General features: G+C 41.8%; 3 protein-coding genes across 3 annotated transcripts in view; 1 reads left to right on the forward strand and 2 right to left on the reverse strand.

Moving 5' to 3' along the window:
* LOC119653411 (H2.0-like homeobox protein) overlaps positions 1 to 5,703 on the reverse strand; it is a 30,934-nt gene extending 25,231 nt beyond the window's left edge. Inside the window, exons 1-2 of the mRNA XM_038057978.1 lie at positions 5,629 to 5,703; positions 5,149 to 5,550 (exon numbers count right to left, since the gene is read on the reverse strand). Coding sequence (XP_037913906.1) covers positions 5,149 to 5,503 — 355 coding nt within the window. The 5' untranslated portion in view covers positions 5,504 to 5,550; positions 5,629 to 5,703. The remainder of the gene's footprint in view (positions 1 to 5,148; positions 5,551 to 5,628) is intronic.
* A 1,289-nt stretch (positions 5,704 to 6,992) lies between these two features.
* Positions 6,993 to 10,235, reverse strand: LOC119653931 (uncharacterized protein K02A2.6-like). The gene is made up of 3 exons (XM_038059090.1): positions 9,995 to 10,235; positions 8,769 to 9,632; positions 6,993 to 8,704 (listed from the first exon to the last, which is right to left on the reverse strand). The coding sequence occupies exons 1-3, from the start codon at positions 10,233 to 10,235 to the stop codon at positions 6,993 to 6,995; spliced, it is 2,817 nt and encodes a 938-aa protein (XP_037915018.1).
* A 5,971-nt stretch (positions 10,236 to 16,206) lies between these two features.
* LOC119653412 lies at positions 16,207 to 17,325 on the forward strand. The gene is made up of 2 exons (XM_038057979.1): positions 16,207 to 16,560; positions 16,623 to 17,325. Exons 1-2 carry the CDS (start codon positions 16,300 to 16,302, stop codon positions 17,190 to 17,192), a joined length of 831 nt encoding a protein of 276 aa, XP_037913907.1. The 5' UTR covers positions 16,207 to 16,299; the 3' UTR covers positions 17,193 to 17,325.
* Positions 17,326 to 21,685: the final 4,360 nt, after the last annotated feature.

Consider the following 21,685-nt stretch of genomic DNA (forward strand, 5'->3'; position numbering starts at 1 on the left):
CTAACTGGAAAGTCTGCTGCGTCCAGCATGGATCTCACCGGGGCCACCAGCTTGTTCTCACCTTCCGCCGAAAGTACCGCTTTCTTGTGTCCAGCTTCTCTGGATATCGCCACATTTGTAGCGTAACAACGCCCATGCCCTCATTCTCTCTCTCTCCTTTGCGGCTCAAGCCTCCTTCTGCCGAGCCTTTCGGCTGTAGATAGGTTTCCAGTTCCTCTCATTAAGGGAGTTGCAGTTCTATCCTTTCTGGCTGACCGCGACGTAGACAACGAGTGCAGGTTTTCCACTGAAGTGGAGAGCCTGTCTTCCAGAGATTTCTCCGTGGGAGTACATGAATCTAGTGAGGCCTCTAAAATTTGCACCACGGCCACGACCTGATTTCTCAAAGTCGCGGATGAATTCGAAGTCTGTGAAACTACTACAGGCTCCCCACCACGACAAGGTCGTGTCCGAGGGATGGTGTCAGCAGCGGATAGTAGCAAATGTTAGTTATCACTAGAATAATTTGCCCTGCATTTATTGCATTTATTATCCCAAGCTAGGAAAAGAAGGAGAGGTTGAAGCAACATATTTAGTACAATCCTCAGTAAAAGCACAAGTGATCGGAAAAAGTTAGAAAAAAGTAGAGGTAGACGCCCAGTTTAGTTGGGATAACTCCACCATATTGCATCGTATCTGATCACACCCTTTGCCAAAGGGGTCTTATTCAATTGACCTGGTTCTCTAGATTTGGGATTTGGAGCAGTGGGCCTACAACACCTCATCCCGCAAAAAACCCACCCACCATATATAGCAAGAGGATGAGCAACAGCCTCGGGAAGGATTGATACTATTGAAACGACGGTTCAAACGAATAAATGACTCGGTCGTAGATCCTGGAATGTTAGATCACTAAACAAACCGTTCATCAAGCTTCAAGCTCAACTACCAGAGGCGACAAAAAGCCTACGGAAAGCTCTGAATCATAAAACTAAGCCGAGTATGTAAAACTATTATACCTTAAAGTTTGAACTGCGATAACAGACACCGGTTATTTCCTCTGGAAGCCTCCTAGGAATCTAAAAAGACCAAAACATCATTTACCACTCTTGCCTCTAAGAAATGGCGACTGAGCTCGTAGTGATGCTGAAAAAGGTGCTGCATTCGCCACCCATTTATAAAATATTTTTACACCAAATTCAGTGAAAAACAAAGTTCAGCTTACGAAATGCTCACCCCCATCTGCTTAGAGTTGGAATTCAAAATATGCTCCGATTTAGAGTTAAAAATATCGCTCGTATAACCGACCCCGACACTGTTATGTATGTTCTTCGTATGGTTTCGGAATTAAGGCACCCTTTCAACGAAAAACAAGACATAACACCAGAAGCTGGACGTTTAAGGTATAAAGGTTTTGTGTTCATTTTGTGTGAAAAATTTTCTGTGCCTGCTTTTCCGCCTTAGAGTGCAATATATGCAATTTTATAACTTTGCTTGAATATAGTTGGATTTCCCTCAAACTCTTCAAAATTGTGTATTATATCATTACTTATAATGGCCAAAGGGAGCGGGGGGAGAACGCTGGGCTGTCGTAGCGGAAGGTCGCGGTTCAAACCTCACTGATTGCAGAAGGATTTGTTATCGTGACTGGATGTTAGACATCAGTCGACTCAGCTGTGAATGAGTACCTGAATCAAATCAGGTTAATAGTCTCGGGCGAACGCAATGCTGACCACATTGCCTCCTACAGTGTGCTGTAGTGTACCGCTTCGGTCTTGAAAGAAGTGCTCTAACATACTTCAAGACCCTGATCCAATATGGATTGTTGCGCCAACAATTATTATTATTATTATAATGATGCCAAATTTTACTTTTACTTTACTTTGTTTGAGCCGATATCAGAATGGAATCTAGTGAGAGGCCTAGATTTTGTTTAGATCACACCCCTCTTCCATATGGAGAGCCCCTCCTCTTAAACTCAACACAAAATGGTGTCGCTTGCTATGTGTAAAAGGATGCATAGAACACATATTCTCACCAAATTTCGTAACAATAGCGTCATCGTTTTCAGAATAAATAAAAATATTGTTAGTTCTGTAAAAACAGAAGATACAAACAACACAGTTACAAAGCAAAAAAACTAAACAAATCTGTTACTTCCAAGGACCTACTTCAACAAGTTTGCAACGGATCAGGATTCTAGCAGCCAAGGAAACGAATTGGAATGGTTACGAAATAACCAACATAAAGTCGCACACAATCTTCAAAAGTGGGAAGCTATCAGGGAAATGTGAGTTTGGAGTCGGCATCGCCGCTGCCCACTTAGGTGATGTTTTGAAATGTAATATCAAATTACAAAACATTACCTACCACTTTTGCAATGCCGAGATGTTTGGTAATGGGATGATGTTTACTAATGTGGTGATATTGTGATGGTTAAAAATATTTGGATCTCTACTTCTTATGCTGTGGCCAACAACACCGAAAGGAACCCGATCTCCGACCAACCGGGAAACCATCGTGATAATGCCTGCTCCCTCCACAGACATCCCTTCCGAAAATCGGTGAACCTCTGTTCAACAATTGGCAGAAAAGAACCCAGCGAAATCCGGCAGACTGGGTTCAGCAACACATTAAGTCTATCAAAAGATTCTCATTGAATTACTGCCAACTCATTGACTTCACTAAACTTTTTTTCACGAAACTTGGTGAGAAGGTGCGGTCTATGCATTCCTTTGCAAGTTATAATAGGTGAAAGTTGTCGCTTCTGTGCAAATTCAAGACTTTAAACGTCAGTAGCACACGAAAGTGGATATTTTCACATAATATATGCATATGTTACGTGCTAGGTACTAATGGGACAAATGTCCACTCAAATGTTTTTATAAAAGAAATACACAAAACCTTTCATACCTGAAGCGATCGGCTTCCGATTTCCCAACTTGTTTTGTCTTATTGTTTAGGATAGTGAGGGATCCGAAGTCCACATCCACTTGATGTTGGACCGGACCAAATGGAAAGCAACTTACTCCCTCGTTCTTTGGTCCACAGATTCCCCTTTTGGGGCATGGCACCCAAGCATTTAAAAATAGGGACAAATGGTTTCGTCAGCGTCTGATGAGTTGCCTCTAACCTGGACGAAACAGTTTGTCCCTATTTTTTTGTTTTGTCTGTACAAGAGTTGAAATATATTTTTTCAACAAAGGAGAATGGAATTTTCTTAAGGGTTTGGAATAGAGAGACGGAACCCAGAAACTCAATCGAAATAAAGGAACAATGGTGGGGCCGCATAATTTTCATCTCAGGCCTGGATTTTATCTGTTCGGCTCTGGTCATAACCCTGTATCTAGTCGGCCTAGTCTAGGAGAAAATGAGGTGAGCGGAAATGGAGCACGTTAGCATCTTATCATGCCATCTAGTAACAATGGGAATTTCTAAAATGGCATAGTTTACGAGGCTAACAAAAGTGCTCACAACTGTGGAAGACGAGCGAGTCTTGTCCAACAACATTCGACGCTTGAAACACCTTTCGAAATCGTCTCTTCTCCCTCTTCTTAACTAAAAGAATATATTTCATTAAAATCCAGCAATATATTCCCAGCAAATCCTGGTTAGAGGAAAGGCTCTTTGCTGAAAAAAATCCAGGAGCCAGGGAAAGAAATGTAATTTTCTCTTGCAAAACATATCCCAAACACAGGAACACATCCAAATGGAGTCAGGAATTTAGCTCTTTGTGGACCCCTTTTGCAAGGAGGCCCCTGAACATCTGGAAGATCTTGTCAGCTTCATTGTAGAATCGAAAATTAAACTCTAACATTTTTATTTTATAGTCTTTTCGTTGTTTTCTGCTTCCGTGGGTTATACTTTTCTAAAATCATTTACTAGTTCAAACAGTTTAAAGAAACTAAACTGAAGGAAAGGAGTTCAGCAATTATCGAACAGCACGATACCAACAAGATTTGAATATGGGTTTCAATATCAAGCATTAGCCAAATAAAATCATTTTGAAATCTAACAAGTCGGGAAACCGGAAGCTAGACGCTTCAGGTATGAAAGGTTTTGTGTATTTCTTTTATAAAGAAATTTGGGTGTGCATTTGTCCCATTAGCATGTAATGTATGCATATATTATGTGAAAATAGCCACTTTCAAGTTATATTGACATTCATAGTCTCGAATTTGCAGAGAAGCGACAGCTTTGACTTAGTATTACTTTGTTAGTAATAGTGCGATTTTCACCAAATCAGGATCATGCTCTATGCTGTAGCCTATATTGTTGCTAAATTTTGTGATTCTAGGGTGAACTTAAGGGGGGTTTTCCTGTCAATTACTAAAAATTATAGTAATGTACTATTATTAACTTTATTAGAACAGGTATCGGTATGGAGGGTATTTCGGAGCCTAGGCACCATATAGTGACAGCCCCTGATTTTTTTCAGATTTTTCGGTTGGGTAGTTTCTGCGAATGGGTTCGTTAAAAAAATGACCACTTTCAACTCCCCGCACCCCCCACCTTTTCAACAAATGTCAAAACTAAGACTGCCTTCGAAAAGTACTAATCGAGACATTTAATTTGATACCCGACATGACTATATTTGATGAAAAAAAAATGTACACCTTCCTTTTGCATGTATGGAGACCCCCTCTTAAATTCGACGTAAAAGGATGTAACTCACTATATACGTGAGCGTTCACAGTTCCCACCTTTCTACCAAATTTGGTGCCAATCGCTACAACCGTCTCCGAGAAAAATGCGTGTGACGGACAGACAGACAGACAGACAGTAAACCGATTTTAATAGGGTTTCGTTTTACAAACAAAACCTTAATAATATGAAGGCGACAAGCTTATAATAGTATCGAGGCAATATAGCTTGCCTTCCGCGACCTTAGGAGTCCTCATGAGCCCTATCAGTGCAGTACTTTTACCCGAGGAACCAAACAATAACAACAACAGTATTGAATCGCGTGAGGCTCAATTATAACCGATGCCTTTGCATGAATTCGTGTAGCATTTAGCTTGTACTTCAATTATTAGATGTGGTTGATCGATCTTTTACCAATCATCCATTGCACCATGACATGTATGCATTTAGCGTTCACTGTAAATCCCACAATAAAACAGGATAATATCGTACTACACAGTGTACACTTTTTGGACCTAAACTCACCAGTACAGAAACCTCCGGTTGGCCTTATAGGAGTTGGTTTCACTAGGGTTGATGTACTATGTAAATTCGAAGAACCATTGCTGAAATTAAAATTTCGCGGTCCCTTGTCTTCTGAAAATCCGTGATCGTCATCTGGATTAACGTCGGCACACATTGAAAGTCCACCTTTATCAACTGGTTCTGAATTATGATTCCTCAGCAAGCACATTATACTGAAGTTCAAGTCATAAGGTACACTATCCTTTTCCAACTTGGATGGGTCACGATCGGAAACTGGCAAACATCCTGTTGCATCAATGGCAACGTTTCCAAGGTCATTATTGTCAGAAATGATTGGCACTCGCGGAGCTTCCATGCTACGTAAATTCTAGGACCTCCACTAAACAATGTTAAGTCAACTACCTATATAAATATTATGTTAGCATATTGAAACACATTTCCACAATTTCAAGTACTAAACAAAGATTTTCACCACAGCACCTTTTGTTATGGAAAGGATTTTATTTTTTCAAAATAGGAACACGAAGATCACTTCCACCAATCCGATGAAATGATTCCGGAAAACTAAAGCAGAATAGATTAGAAATAGTCGAACATGAGGCATAATTATGCAGATACTCTTTTGGGCGGAGTTTGAACCTGTTACTGTAAACACCTCAGCTAAAAATACATTACAATATAAACAATATGTGCAGGTTTGGGTAAGATCGTGCTGCATTCCTACTTGTGAGCACTCAATGGGAGAAGCTACTACTTCTGTGAAGTGTGATAGCTACAAGTGAATATTTTCAATAAAAAGTTAAGATAGAAATCGATGTAGGTTCAATGTCATAAATGGAACGCCTCCTATTGGTTGGAAGGCGGAGTTCTTATAAATAAATCGAAGGGAATATTCCATAGGAGAAAGTGCAACTGACTCATTTGTTGCACAGGCGACCGACTAATTACTCATTTGTCATCACTGCAATATACTTAAATTCGGTTTCACATGATCTGTCAATAATAAAATGAAGAGGCATAAGAAATCTAGAAAAGAACAGGGACTGGACTGACCACCTCCTGCAAAGTCAAGGAGCGGAGTATCCACTTTTGGGAACAAAAAGTATATATGAGACATTGTATGGTTAGGGTGAATCTCGAGTAGATCGAGTATGATTTATTTAGATTCGAATATTTTTATCTAGTGCGAAACATCGGATTATATGTGGACTCATGCCTGAGATTTTCAAATCCAGTTTTATAGACTTAAGGTGACAAGAAATATTTTATTTCGCAATTACAAATATATGCCCATTTCTCAACCGAGCGTTTCATTGGTTGAAGACACCCGTTCCCTACTCTTTTTAATTAACAGGACGAATTGTGGTTTGACATCGGCTTGCTATGGAATAAGCTACTCATGGAATAAGCTACTCATATGCATATACATGCATATATATCTTTCTTTACTAATGCCGATCCAAAAAAGTTTATTTTTACTTTTTCCAGCAATTGTCTAGTTTTCTTGCTGCTATGAATGTTTTTATACTGCTCCCGAATCATCTCCATAATATAAACATATTACTACCTTTGCTACGCAGAACAATAGAGGAGGAGCGCGAGCATCTCGGGAAGTCCTGGGGGAGCTGAAACGCATTTCAGCGACCCGCGAACAATGGCGCTGTACACCAACAAATGAAATGGCAACCATATTATCACGTTTTGTTATATGGACTCAACCTACTGTTGTGGAATCATATTTATTTGAAAAAATATTTGACAGTTGAATGTATATTTAATACAGTTGTAGTAAGCTTAATTGTTAATTCACACTATGTATTACATTTAATGGTTAGTTCACACTGTTACATTTCTCCTTCCTTCAGTAATTTTACATCTCTTCGACTTGTCTCTTGGGTCGATTTCTTAGCCGTTGGCTTCAGATTGTCAAATAAAGTTCGCAGGCGTCGACCTAGCAAAAATTCAGATGGTGCCTTCCCTGTAAAGGAGTGTGGTGTGTTTCGATATGTAAATAGAAATGTGCGCAAGCGCTGACGTTGTGATAAACCATCATATTCACTGGCTTTCATGCGCTCCTTGAATGTTCGTACGAATCGTTCGGCTAGTCCGTTGGTTTTCGGATGGTACGGTGAAGACGTTACATGTTTTATTCCATGACTTTGACAATAATTTCGAAACTCTTCTGACGTAAATTGACTACCATTATCCGACACGATAATTTCCAGATAACCAAATGTTATAAACTTCTCCTCTAGGAATTCGCACAAAGTTCTTGTGGTGGCAGCATAAAGTACATCTGCTTCTACCCACTTTGATAAAGCATCAACAAGCACAATCCACATTTTTCCTTCGAAGGGACCTGCAAAGTCCACATGCAGTCGTTGCCAACAATGCTCTGGCAGGGACCAAAAGTAGATTGGCAGTTCAGATTGTTTTGGGCGTTGCCGTTGACATGCCATGCATGATTTCACTGTATGTTCCACGTCCTTGTCGATGTTCGGCCACCATACATAGTACCTCGCTAACGCACGCATAGAGCCAATGCCTAGATGCCCTCTATGAAGATGCCTCAATGTTACTTCTTGAAGATTATCGGGCACGATAATTCGTCCTTGCCACATCAAAATACCGTTTTCGTATGATAGTTCCTCCCGTTTGTCGTAGTATGGTTTCAGCTCGTTGTTGATACACTTCGTGTCTGGCCAGTGACGCTCAATTAACTCAATTACTCGTCGTAATATTAGGTTATGTTTCGTCTGCTTCATAAGTTCCTGTTCTGTTAGTACAATATCATCAAGCTTCCGTGTTTGAATTACCGCATAAATTTTATGAATCTTCTGCGCTTCCTCCGAAATTGCTTCATGTGCGTTTGGTAAGCGTGATAAGCAATCAGCTAGAATATTGTATTTGCCTTGACGATACTGTATATCGTAATTGTATGCACCCAACATTAGTGCCCATCTCGTCAGACGGTTGTTTACGATTTTTTGCAAATTTCGTTTGTCTCCCAACAGGTGTTGAAGCGGCTTGTGATCCGTAATTAATGTAAACTTTGTCCCACGTAAATATGGATCAAATTTCTTCACGGCGAAAAATATTGCTAATGCCTCCTTGTCAATGGTAGCGTATTTTTGTTCTGCTTCGTTCAATTTTCGTGACGCGTAGGCGATAGGTAACTCGTTGTTAGCCTCGTCCTGATGATATAAAACAGCACCAAGGCCTACATCGGATGCGTCTGTTGCCAAATAAAGCGGTTTTGTGTGATCGTAAGGAGTTAGATGACGGGCGCTAGCTATCATATGTCTAACATTATCAAATTGTTTCCGTTCCTTTATTGACCATCGCCATTGCGACTTTGTACCAGTTAATGCGTGTAGTTCGGAACATGCTCCATGTAAGTTGGGTATGAATTTCTCGTAAAAATTGACCAATCCCAGAAAAGATCGTAACTCCTTCTTGTTAGTGGGTATTGCAGCATTTTTGATTGCTATCAGCTTGTCTTCCACTGGATAGATCCCTTTTCGGTTGAATTGATGGCCCAAATAGTCGATACTGTCTTGAAAAAAGCTACATTTGTTCTTTTCGATACGAAAACCAGCTTCACACAGACGTTTAAAAACTTCTCTTAATGATCTTAGATGGACCTGTAATGCCTATGTCGTCGAAATAGATTGCAACGTTGGGTATGCCAGCAAGTAGATTTTCCATATAATTTTGAAATGTTCCGGGTGCACTCGATATATCAGGAGTCATACGGTTATACTGAAAATAACCTTTGTGTGTGGATATGATTAGGTATTTTCTTGACTCTGGACTAATCTCGAATTGTAGATAGGCATCGCGTAGATCTAAATTCGTGTACTTCTCACCCTTGGCAAGCTGCTGACGGATGTTTTCGAATGTTGGTACTGGATGTCGTATTGTTACTAGTGCTGGATTCAGTGTAACACGAAAATCACCACAAATACGTCTATTTCCGTTTCGTTTAACCACGTTGACAGTGGGTGTTGCCCATTCGATCGGTGTTTCGTTGGGGTCAACAGGTGAGATAATTCCAAGCTGCTGTAACCTTTCAAGTTCGAATTCCACGCTTTTTTGAATTCCGAATCGGACTGGCCTGGCTGGAATATGTATTGGTGTTGCTGTTTCCTTTACGTGAATTTTAACTTGGTAGTTATTTATTTTTCCCAGTCCTTCTTCGAATAGCTGCTTGTTCTCTTCCAATATGTCATTTAACTTCTGATGCAGTGGTTTCGTTGTCGGCTGCACGTGGTTGTTGACACGATCTACGTTGTACACTGGTTCGGGCAGTGGCAAATTGAAGGCTTCATTCCACTCTAAGCCAAATAACATTGGATTCGCGTTGTCCACCACGACTACTTTTAAAGATCGCGTTCGCTTGTTCAGCGTCACTGTCACTGTAGCTTCCCCTTGGCAAGGTAAATCGAAATTGCCATAAGCCCGTAGTTTTGGCTGGATCCGATCTGTTTCCAAAAATATGTACTTATAATGGAAACTGACGCGCCCGGATCCCAGTCCATCGTACACGTGACACCGTTTATCTTAACGTCAATGTTTCTTTTCTTAGCAATGGCACTCATTACTTTAAAAACTTGCTCACAACTCGAAATAGATGTATCACTATTACGCTAAATACGCTGTTGTTTCTTTTTGTCTCTCGCGATCAATTTAGCTCTGCCTTTTCTTATACAGCACGACCCGTAATATCCACGTTTGCCACACGCTTCACAATTGTGATTCGCCGCCTTGCAGTTGTCTTTTGAATGTCTTTCACGCGCACCACATCTTAAACATTGTTCTTCCGACAAAATTCGGATCCGCTTACCGATTTTCGAACGACGTTTTACTATCTTTTTCACTTCCGCGCATTCACTTTCTACAATGTCTTTTTCCGCCAACTCTCTTGATAGCGCTATTTTGAAAACTTCCGCGAACGACACTTCGTTTTCTATGCCTTCAATATCATCGAATGTTTTTAGCTCTGGCCACCTTTGTTTCAATTCCACTTCAAGTCGGGGATGGTTGAGACCCGTTGCAGACCGATCACGTAATTGACGTTCTAGCATGTCGCCGTCGTAGCCACAATCGCGACTTATGTCTTTTAGCCTGTTCGCGTAAAATTCGAATGACTCATCTTTTTTCCTCACACAATTCCAAAAGTTCGTTAGAGCTTTGAAGCGCGTGGTTTTTCGTTCAAAAAGCTTCACGAATTTTTCCGCGATTTCCGTGTAAGTCAGGTTTTCAAATTTTTTCTTTGCGTCCGCAAATGCAATTTTTAGTTCACGATAGGTTTCCGGCTTTAGACATGATACGAATAATTCTCTTTTCGAACTTATATCATCCGCGATTCCCCACATGTGGCACTGGGCTTCAAAATAATCTACGAAAACACTAGCCGTTGTAACGCCATCATATTTCTCACATTTAAAGTTTTTTAGGATGTTTTGTTTTTTTACCTCTGTAGAGATGTTTTCTCTACCAACCGTCACGGTAGCGAAATTTTCAAGAATTTTTAGGATGGCGGTTTGTTGCTCCGCCTGCACACGTAAAAATTCGGCAAACTGTGTGGCGTCCGTATTTAACTCGCGCTCGGAGAAACGAAAAACACGACCGTCCTCGTCACCAGTATGTTGTGGAATCATATTTATTTGAAAAAATATTTGACAGTTGAATGTATATTTAATACAGTTGTAGTAAACTTAATTGTTAATTCACACTATGTATTACATTTAATGGTTAGTTCACACTGTTACACCTACGTCTATTACTGATAAGATAGTGCTTGTTTTACTACATTTTGTTTCGATCATAAATAATGTATAAACTCTGTGATAATCCCTTACTCGAACTGCAAGTCACAGCATCACTGTAGTATCAGTTTAGCTATACATAGTAATTGAAGATGTCTGCGAAGGCGAAGGCGAATTTTGCGCTATTAATATCTTAAAGGACATGGAGAAAAATAACGTTAACCAGAAATACAAATTTTAAGTTTACATAACATCATTGTCTCCTTCGTCAAATTCAAAACTATTTGGGTGACAACGCAATCAGAATCATAAACTTAACCGAGGAGTTTAAAAAGTGACATGTTTGCTAGAAAACTTAATATCGTGCGGCCAAGGTAAGACGAAGGACTTCAACCAACTGCAACTTTGGTAAGTTGCGCTTTGGGCTTCATATTCCTCCAGGATTTTCCCTTGACGCAGCATTGTGGAACACTTTTATAGTTTGACTACCAAAACTTTCTAGTGCGCTTGGTCCTCACAGTCAGATTTGTAGCATCAGGACGATTGTATTATTCGATTGCTCACGGTTCCAGCCTTGCGCTGGAAAAAACCGAAGTAGTCATCTTGACCAGAAGGAGAATCCCGACCCTGCGTCCCATATCGATCGGCGAGTTGACTATAGCGTCAAAATCAGCGGTTAAATGCATTGGTTTAATGCTCGACTCGAAGATGAGCTTCTTCGAGCAAATCAAAGCAGCAGCGGACAGGGCTGCAGCTGAAGTCTCGGCCTTGATCCGGCTAATGGCGAATGTTTGAAGTAACGTCTCCTTACGGGAGCAACGCAGTCCGTTCTGCTCTATAGCGCAGAGGTATGGGCTGATGCCCCTGACAAGGAGGTACATCATAAGCGCCTTACTCAGGTGCAGAGACGGGGAGATTTGCGACGGCGTCTGCTTATCGCACTGTCTCCGAACCGGCCGTGATGGTGCTTGCGGGAGTGATCTCCGTTGCCCTCCTTGCTAAGGAGCGTAAAGCTATCTACCGCCGTAAGGTCGCGAACTTAAGACGCACCTTTACCAAGTGGCAAATCTCTTGGCAAAATGAGCCAAGGGGCGGATGGACTGCACGACTCATCAACAATTTAGACCCGTGGTTGAAACGAACGCATGGTGAGATTGATTACTTCCTTACCCAATTTCTAAGCGGGCATGGAGTTTTGCAGTCTTACCTGCACAGGATTGGGAAGGCGCGATCTCCTGATTTTGTGTTCTGCAATGGAGTTGTGGACGACGCTGAACACACCTTTTTCTCTTGCGAGCGGTGAGACGGCTTTCGTCAGCAGCTTTATGCAGACACAGGAGAGCTCTCCCCAGAAAAGATGCTGAAGAGTACTGGCAGCTGGAATCGTGTTGCACATTATGTTTGGGCTCTACTTATTGAGAAAAAAATCGAACTCGACCGGCGGAGGGACCGGATGGTAAGGGGTTCCCTGAACTAATAATTACCTTCTTCGCCTCCCCTCCTGTTGGCGAAAGGGATTCCCTGACTTGAAGGCTCCCAAAGCCGGGAGAGCGGGAGGACTCTGATGACAAGGGGATGTTTAGTTGGTAGTCCGACAGCGTACTGTTGCGGGAGTCCAACACTTTTTGCGTAGACGCATTCAGCTACCTTTGCAGCATTATGTGTTGATCTGATAATAGCTGTTTGTTTTTCTGGAATGGCCCTACTGCGCAAAGTCATCCTTGTTCACTTCCTATTGGTTTTTTCGGAAGCTTTTTCGAAGTCAATGAAATTCAAATGAAGTGCAGATGTCCGCACACCTATTGTTCCAAAACGATCCAAGTGGTGTCGATTATCCATAAAGGAGGGTCCAGGGCGGAAAACAGTTTGCTTTTTACTGATCAACCTTTCCAGGTCGCTTTCGTGGTAATTAAACTATATTTTTGTTTTGTTTGAGGATTAAGGGGGCCCTCGGTCCGCATCCTGTTGATGTCGAACCGGACCGACTTTCCTCCACAGTTGTGGTCCACGGATCCGTCTTTTTGGACTAAATACACAAATTTTCAAAACAATGACTGATGATTTCGTCACTTAGACACTTCGGACTACTGTTTGCGATTATACATAAAGGAGTAGCCACTTTCGTTCACGCTGCTCCCAGGGCAGAGGTGCGGCGGCGTCTGATAAGTTCCCTCTGCCCTGGACGTAAAACGAATTGGAAAAATGTTTTCAGTGTGAATTTTTTTTTAAATATTTTTTTTTTATGGAAATTCCAGTGCGGGGTATCAAATCGCTCTTAAATTTGTGTGCCCAAAGACGTTAGTATTAGGGCCCTTTTCGTTGTGTGCATTCAGAAAAAACTCCTACATCGACTATTGATTGCGATGTAATCAATCTGATTATGTTCGCTGTAGATCAGTTGAAATCCAATTGACCTTATCGCAATTTAATCGGTAGTGTTCTTCTTCTTCTATGGCGGACTGTAATTCGAAGTCGGTTTTTGACCTCCAGAAGTCTTCATCTCCATTCTTTTCGGTCGAGTGATCGCTTCCGACAATTTCCGATAACGAGCTGCGTGTAAGTTGCGCTGTCCACTGTGCCCATCCATTTCTTTCGGGGTTTTTCTGGTAGTCGCTTTCCTTCCACCCTGTCTTTGAGTGGAAGACTGGGAATTCAGCTAACGTTCATACGCTCTACGTGGCCTGCCCACTGGAGCTTTCAAACCTTAATGTCATGCACCCCCACGACGTCTAATATTCTCCTGAGGACTCGGTCTTCGAAAGCATTGACTTTTTATTCACTGGCCCAGAATATCGCGACTGCGGTTGACAAGAATGCGTTCAAAAATATTCATTGTCTGGGACAGCAACCAGATCGGACGATAATTTCATTCAGTTCGTTTCCAATATGGAAAAAGAAAGCATGTCCATTTTTTTCCATATTGGAACTCTGATACTTTCTTTTCAGTCAAATGGTGTTCTACCTTTCTCAATAACCCAATTGAAGAATTCCCTGAGCCACAGTGTTGAGTCCCAGCTCTTCGCTTTCCAGAGTTCAGATGCGATGTCGTCAGGTCCTGTTGTCTTCTCCGATTTCATTCGTTTTATTGCTTCCTCGACTTCAGTTGCGTTGACAGTTGGAATTGCTCCAAATGTTGGCAATACTTGTGGAAGTGGGGATGAACAAAATCTTCCATTGAAATCTACTCGAAATATTCCCGTCCATCTATGCTTTGGGGCTCATCGATCGGTAAGCAAAGTATCGTTCTTGTTATTAACGCACCCAAAGTGTTCGATATCCTGTGTGGGTTGATGTCGGCTTTTGACAAGTCGATAGAGATCTCTCTCGCCGCCCCGAGTGTCCACTTTATCAGATCTTTCTAATGGACGGCTCGAGTGACAGCGATCGTTTTTTCTCTGTCCAATTAGCATCCTTATAAATTTGCCAATTGACCAGCATTTTATCGTCGAGAAACTTGTAGTAGAGGCGTTTCTTTTACGGACCCTTATTTCAACATCGTCCTTCCAAAGTCAAGTATCTCGGTTAATGAACCTGGTTTGGTGACCCCGAGAGTTGCATAGGCCGCTTTGTGGATCGTATCTTTAACTTGGTTTCACAATTCTTCTACATTTGTATTGGTTGATAATCGCGTAAGTGAGATCATTTATCCTTCTTATGAAATCGTCACCATTTAATGCGCGGTGGCCCAGTGCCTTCCTCACGCTGTTTTATCGGTGGCTTGATTCGCGGAACGTTGATCAACGGTCGATATTGAGGTGCGATGGTCTCATAGGGAACGGCTTTGACGTCAGTAATGGAGGTAAAATATCGGTGTGTGTGTGTGTGTGTGTGTTTTACTGTTCCCGCTATAAAATGTAAGAAGATGAGACCACCGTTTTATGAACCATGTATTCATAATTACAAGGTCATAAGTGTCCGCAAAATCGACTATACGCTCGTCACCCTTATTGCGCACTATAAACCCTTTTCCCCATGGCACCTGTTGCGTCTGCCTTTGCACCCAGATGACCATTAAAGTCGCCCGCAATGACGATATAGGCAGGCGCGTTACAAGTCTTTGTATGGAGAAGTTCCCAGAAGGCATCTTTCTCGGTCATCAGGTCGATCTACCTGTGGTGCGTATTCGGTGAAGAAGTGAATGGTGCAATAAACTGATATAATGATGAACATCATCAGCCGGTCATCAAATTGTTCGACTTCTCTAATGGCATCACGGAAGCCCTCTGAGATGATAATGCCGACACTATATTGATTCTGTTGGCTATTAAAACACAGACGCTTATAGCCCTTTTTACCGCATTCGCGTTCTATGTCGTAGGTTTTGGCACTATACCATCGAGTTTCTAGAATAGTGCAGATATCAATATTTGATTTGTTCGGACTAATTTACTTACGGACCGGAGTCCGCCCTGCCGCGTCGACTGAGATGAATGCCCTAGCATTTCTCTGATTCTGCTTTTAATAACATTGAATGCATTTTCTTGGTCGGCCTGTCACGGGACCTGTTACCAAGAGAGATCAGGTAAGACTTAGCATAACTTCAACTATATTTTATTTTATTTTTGTTTCACTGAAGATAGTACAAAGTATTATACGTTGGCTCAAACCTTTCTTCTTTATTTGGACTTGGGACCAGCATACTATATAAGTAATATACCCATATGCCCAATAGCAGCGTTAAGCAGAAACATGCAGAGAAAAATGTGAATTACGGGCCACTGGCTCGGCAAATCAAATAAATTTGTCATCACAATAGGGTGGTGGTAGTTTCCGTTATATTGTTAGCTACATATATTGTACCTAAATGCCTTACAGCTTCCCTAGTTGTCCTGAAAATTTTGCACAATCCAGCTCAAAACAAGCAGAAGTTATACATATATGCTCGATATTACGCAAGATCGATCTTCGCCATAATCAAACTTACCACCAAAAAGATTTAAAAAAATACAAACAGATTTGATCATCCCTTATACCTCAAATCATTTGCGGATGAGGAAAAATTTAAAACGAAATCAACGCCCAAAAAAGTGGAACATATGTTCACTTGTCTTATTTGTGCTGTGATCTATATAGATCAAATGAAATGGTTGAAATACATATATAAATCCAAGCGACGGAATATCTTAGTGGAGCAAAATTTTCCCAAAGAAAAAACATTATCCAGCATTCCAAAATATCAGAATTCTTTAACAAAAGAAATCGCGGATACCACTTGATTAACTAAAGGTGTTATCATGTTTATGGTAAAGCAAGGTGAGTAACCTATGCTAGAACGAACATATGTCTGTCAAAATACTAGCAAATTTAATTTTCCTAATCTAGTTGCATTTATTGTAAATTCGAAAAATTTAAATCAAAACTAACTTTTCATTGACCAGGCATGGGCGAACCGAAACCCCATTCTTCAAAGCGCGAGCGACCAAGCCGCCTTCACACCTTTAAATTTACCGGTGAAAGTTTCGACGAAAGGTTAAGTTCATCCGTCAAAAATAGAACACCCCGCGCTTTTCTTGCCACCCCCGATAGATTGGAGGAGTTAGCCGCGAACGTTGTGGATAAAATGAAGATCCCTTCAGAAATATTTTGGACAAAGAGATGTGTACAAAATTTCATTTCAACGCTAGGATTTCTCACGTACCCGGTAAGTTGTTTCATTATTTCACTCTGAAAACTTAAAACGATTGGCGCTATATTTCCTTCCAGAATGCCTTTGTCGAAAATATGGTTACTGGGCGAGCCCTCGTTATAGTAGACGCCGCAGCATTAGTCAAAATGAACATTCAAGATTTCGATGACATCAAGACCATAACAAAGGCAGTTCGTGAACTATATGAAATAGAAAATATTCAGTATCAGAGATGCGTAGCATTACCTCCTCGTTATCCACTAACGCATTGGAAATTTTATGTGCGACTCACTGGACCCAAATACCAAAACTGTCGACCATCTGACCTTTTTAGAAAAATGGCGTTAATTAACGAGTTGCCAAAAAACGAAAGCCATTGGACACAACTTGAAAACTACCTTAAGCATAAGCACAGGAAGGATATTGTCCGAGTAGGTTATACACCTCGCTACAGACTATACACCGGTGACAGGCCTTATCTTAAAAAGTATACTAGATCTGATACTGAAGTGGAATGTAACTGCATGCCCCCATGCGAATGTAGATGGACAGAACCACAATTGCGAAAACCTTGGGTTCTAAGTTGTTTGTCCAAACTTAATAAATTGGAATTTTCAGGCGAGACTTCAATAATTCCTACACAGTGATCAAATTCAATGGGTTTTCTATATGTTTTTGTGTGAGAATATTTTTAGTCTATTACTACAATAGCTAGGCTACATATGTGCATATGTGCGCTTAAGATTATGTTGATCCTATGTGAATGTATCCTTAGATGTCGATTTCAATAAAAATTATAAAGATTCACACATACATATATAGAACATTATATGCTTCTATGATCTCCCGTCCTCGACAACCATATCTCCTTGCACATCCCCGTATATCAAAATTGACGCTCACCACCCACATTTGAAGCTGGGCTCTATGGTTCCAAATCCAAACCGGCGAGTAAATCAGCTAAGTTTAATTTCAGCAAAATCAACTTTTACCATTTCAACTCAGAATTAGCTTCAATCGACCGGTATCACGTATTATCTAACTCGAAGTGTGATCTTTGCGTGATCTCTTTTTCTCTCCCTTCTTCCCCTACTTGTCTGTGCTCTTAATCAACTTGGTTCAACACGAGGATCTACCAAAATATTCTCAGGAAGCATGCACTGGGGAAGAAGTTTCTGGCTTCTAAGAATGACACCGCCCTTGCTCATTTTTCCGAGCGCCAAGTCCACCCTTGTTCGCAGTGGTTTGAAGCCGGTCTAGTCCCACACTCGTTATTGCCATAATCACACTCAGTGTTTCTCCACTCCCATCAATTTAACTGACTCCACTGGAAACTCCCAAAAACAATCCCTCGACCTACTCTGTTCTTACTTGTCTTTCGTATTTACTTCCTCAACCACTGCACCCTCTGTACCTCTCCTAGGTGGAGACTGGTCCAAATCTCTCGCCGTTCCTCTTCTAACCCCTTCCTTGGTTGAATTCCTCATTGTTAATCTGGCCACATAACAATATCTTCCTTCCAGTACATCTCCCTCGCTCCCTGTTATTATAATTTCCTCCTCTTTAGAAAGAGGCCCTTATTATCTCTATCCTCAAAACCATAGATCCTACTCTAGCCCCAATCCTCAGAGACACATTAGACTTGGACTTTACCAACTTCGTTGCTAAATGCGTTATTTACCACGCTTTTGCTAAAGCCTTGATACTTTTAACCACTTCTTCTCCCTTCTAAACTCTCTCTTTTCAACTTACCGTCTTCAATCATCTCATGACTCTTCTCCTACCTCTCAAACGGTTTCTGGAATGTTTCTTTTCATGGTTATTTATCCCGTTCATTCTCTTCTTCTTCTGGTGTTTCCCAAGTCTATACTTGGCACCCTAGTTTTTATTAATGACTTTTCCTTCATCCTCCTGCCCGTGTTTATTTTACGCAGACAACCTTAAATTATTTGAATCTCGTTCATAGCCGCTGGACTATCCTTCCAAACTAGATATTCTAGTGCATTGGTGCTCGATTAAGAGGCTGACACTAAATATCAGCAAATGCCACTGGATGTGGTACTCGCTTAAACCCTCCACAACATGCTTTTCCTACTCTCTTGGTGAATAATTAATATCACTCTCTCACTCTCTCATTTCAAGGCCTGGGTGTAACCTTTAATGAAAAACTTCACCTTAATTCCCACTTCGTTGACATCATCAATTGCACCAAAATGTCTGATTTTATCCTACATCCCTCATTCGACGTTACTTGAATCTACCCCTCCTTAATACCTTCCAACTCCGTTGTTAGAAATGCCCTTGAATAGTTGTGTAGTTTGGTTTCCCTTCCACAACTGTAACTTTCGTCCTCTTAAAGTGGCACAACACAAATTAATTCAGAAACAACTTCCCCGTGTGGACTATCCTTGTCGGCTTCGCATTCTTCCTTCCTACAACCACGTCGAATCTTCCTAGAAATGTATACACTTTCCAAACCCTGTAATTGCCTGATGAACTGCTCTGACACATCGGATATTATATTTCACATTAACGCACTATTATATTTCTCATTAACTCACTAACTAACTTTTTGGAGAGTAGGGTAGGCAAATGAGTTTACGCATAAGGTGTTGGTACGTCGTCGGTGTACCAACAAACACGTCCCTGTCATCAGAAAACTAGCCTGGAACTGTTTGAGTCATTACTTCGGATCAGCTCTCCCGGCCTAGGGAGCTTTTAAGTCAGGGAGAGGAGGAAGAGAGTTGTTAGTTCAGGAAACCTCTTGCCATCTGGTCCTTCCGCGCCAGTCGAACTGAACCTTCTTCGTAACAAGAAAAATCCAAACATTATGCACAAAACAACTTCATCTGCCAGCGCTCCTCAGCATCTCTTTGACAATTTTATCTGGAGAGGGTTCCCTTGCGTCTGCATAAAGCTGCTGACGAAAACCATCCTACCTTTCACAAGAGAAAAAGTGTGTTCGGCGTCGTCCGCCACTCCATTGTGTTGATTGTATTCAATCTTGTGAAGATAAGACTCAAAACCTCCATGCTCACTTAGAAAGCTCCCCGCCTCTGCACTTAGGCAAAGCGTTTTTGATGCACTTCCTCGTCAAGAGCATAAAAAGACGTCTAATGGCACATATAGGGATCCCAACCTTCCCCATTAGCCGACTAAAGGCCAAGGTTCCAGCTGCAGCCTTGTCCGCTGCTGCTTTGATTTGCTCGAAGAAGCTCGGCTTCGAGTCGAGCATTAAATCAAAGTATTTAACCACTGGTTTCGACTCTCTAGTCAAGACCCCGATAGATTTGGGAGCGTCGGGATTCTCTTGTAGCGATGGCTACCATTCGAATTTTCACGTCATAATTTACCTTAACCCCTCGATTTATACCAAAACTCGTAAAATTTCAGAATATGTAATATAAAATACCACAATTAGTTCATAGCAATGTACTAAGTTATAAACAGTTATTTATTAAACACGTGTACAGTTGCGGGAGCGATTCAAAACAGGTTCGTTTTCGTTGGCGGTCGGAAACAGAAGGAAGTACACCACGACGGTCTCGTGCTAGACCGCCAGATGTGTCGGCGGTAGTTCAGTGCATCGGCTGAGGTGTTTATCCTGCCGGCGATGCAATCGGCAATTTACGTTTCCGCGGTGCGGCCACACTCTTTCTGGTCAAGATGACAACTAGGATAAAACCATGAACTGTCATCCATCCACTTACCCGTCGCATCAATGTGACTAGTTTGCTTTGCGCCTGTTGAATAGTGCGTCCGGTAACAATTGCCGAAACGTCGTCTGCATAACCGCCCAGGCGCGTCTCTTCTGGCATATCGAGTTCTGACAGACTATGCTAGGAAGCGTTCCAGAGGTCCTGCCCTAGGATGAGTCCCTGTGCTACCCCGACATGATCTCCAACCTCTTCTGGCCCTCTAGTGTCTCATAGAGCAGGAAGCGATCCCTCAGATAATCCCTCAATATCCGCAAGAGTTAAATTGGCACGTATTATAGAATAAGTGCTCTAATGTGCCGAGCATATCTGTCCATCTTACGGAATTAAAAGCATTTCTGACATGAAGCGTTATGAGGAGACTATCCGTCGAGATCAACGGCTATCTGCCTCGGCTCGATCAACCACATCCACCCCTTCCATAACAGAACCCACCGTGGTTCTCCCTGCTCTAAACCCATATTGCCTTGGGGATAAGCCCCCAGCAGTGCGGATCCTTCAGCGAATCTACTCCTGATGAGCTTTTGGAGCACTTTCCCACCCGTATCAAGCAGACACAGCGGCCAGTATGCAGACGGCAGTTCAGAGTCTCTTTTTCCTTTGTTGATTTACGCGAGCCTCGCTACCTTCCAGTGACAAGGAAAAATGCCCCCTTCAGACAAGTGTTGAACGCCCCGAATAGAAGTCTAGCCATTGGCGGCAAACTAGTTTGTAAACTTCCGTCGGAATACTATCAGAACCTGGTGCCTTCTCCTTTTTCATGGTGAGAACTGCTTCTTCGAGCTTTCATTATGAAAAGGGGGCAGTCCTCGACCACTTCCGCGCTGTTGACATCAACCCGTACGGGATGTGCAAAAGTTCCAGAACAACTGCGGAAGCTGTAAGGGATTTAGGTACAATACCTGCAACCTACAATATGACGGAAAATATAATCACCTTTCCAAGACGGCAAATTTCTTGGATTTTCCGATCCGAGGGCTGACAGTAATTCTTCTTCTTCGCATATTTTCGCTCAAAGCTGTTATTCCTCACTTTAGCCCTGTTTTGTTAATTAACCGAACGTCAGGCTGATTATGTGAGCCAGTTTCAAATCATATCGGTCCCAACACATCCGATAAGCACAACTGCCTCTAATTCATATCAGTAAAGTGGGCATATTTCCGTGGTCAGTACATACTTGACAGCGCAATGGTTCGTCGGAGCGTCTGCCTCTCAACTTTACTAAGAAGTGAACACGAAACACTACTAAGTACATGCTTCTATGCAAGGTTTTGCTGAATCACCTTGCATAGAGCGTTATGCACTTTTGTGTATTGCACCGGCGCCATCATAATGCAGCCAGAAACGAGATAGTTCAACGTTTCTAACACCGAAGCACACATTCTGTACTGATCGTTCTCCATACATTCCCCATCTGTTCAACA

The sequence above is a fragment of the Hermetia illucens genome, chromosome 4 (assembly GCF_905115235.1).
Source record: "Hermetia illucens chromosome 4, iHerIll2.2.curated.20191125, whole genome shotgun sequence".
Classification (NCBI taxonomy): Eukaryota; Metazoa; Arthropoda; class Insecta; order Diptera; family Stratiomyidae; genus Hermetia; species Hermetia illucens.

Excerpts from the sequence above, each read along its gene's own strand:
- LOC119653931 (XM_038059090.1), bottom strand. The coding sequence starts at position 10,235 with ATGCTAGAACGTCAATTACGTGATCGGTCTGCAACGGGTCTCAACCAT. Across the intron at positions 9,633-9,994 it reads AAAACGTCGTTCGAAAATCG|ATCGGATCCAGCCAAAACTA; the intron begins GTAAGCGGATCC and ends TTTTGGAAACAG. Across the intron at positions 8,705-8,768 it reads ATCTAAGATCATTAAGAGAA|ACAGTATCGACTATTTGGGC; the intron begins GTTTTTAAACGT and ends GCTTTTTTCAAG.
- LOC119653412 (XM_038057979.1), top strand. The coding sequence starts at position 16,300 with ATGGGCGAACCGAAACCCCATTCTTCAAAGCGCGAGCGACCAAGCCGC. Across the intron at positions 16,561-16,622 it reads TAGGATTTCTCACGTACCCG|AATGCCTTTGTCGAAAATAT; the intron begins GTAAGTTGTTTC and ends ATTTCCTTCCAG.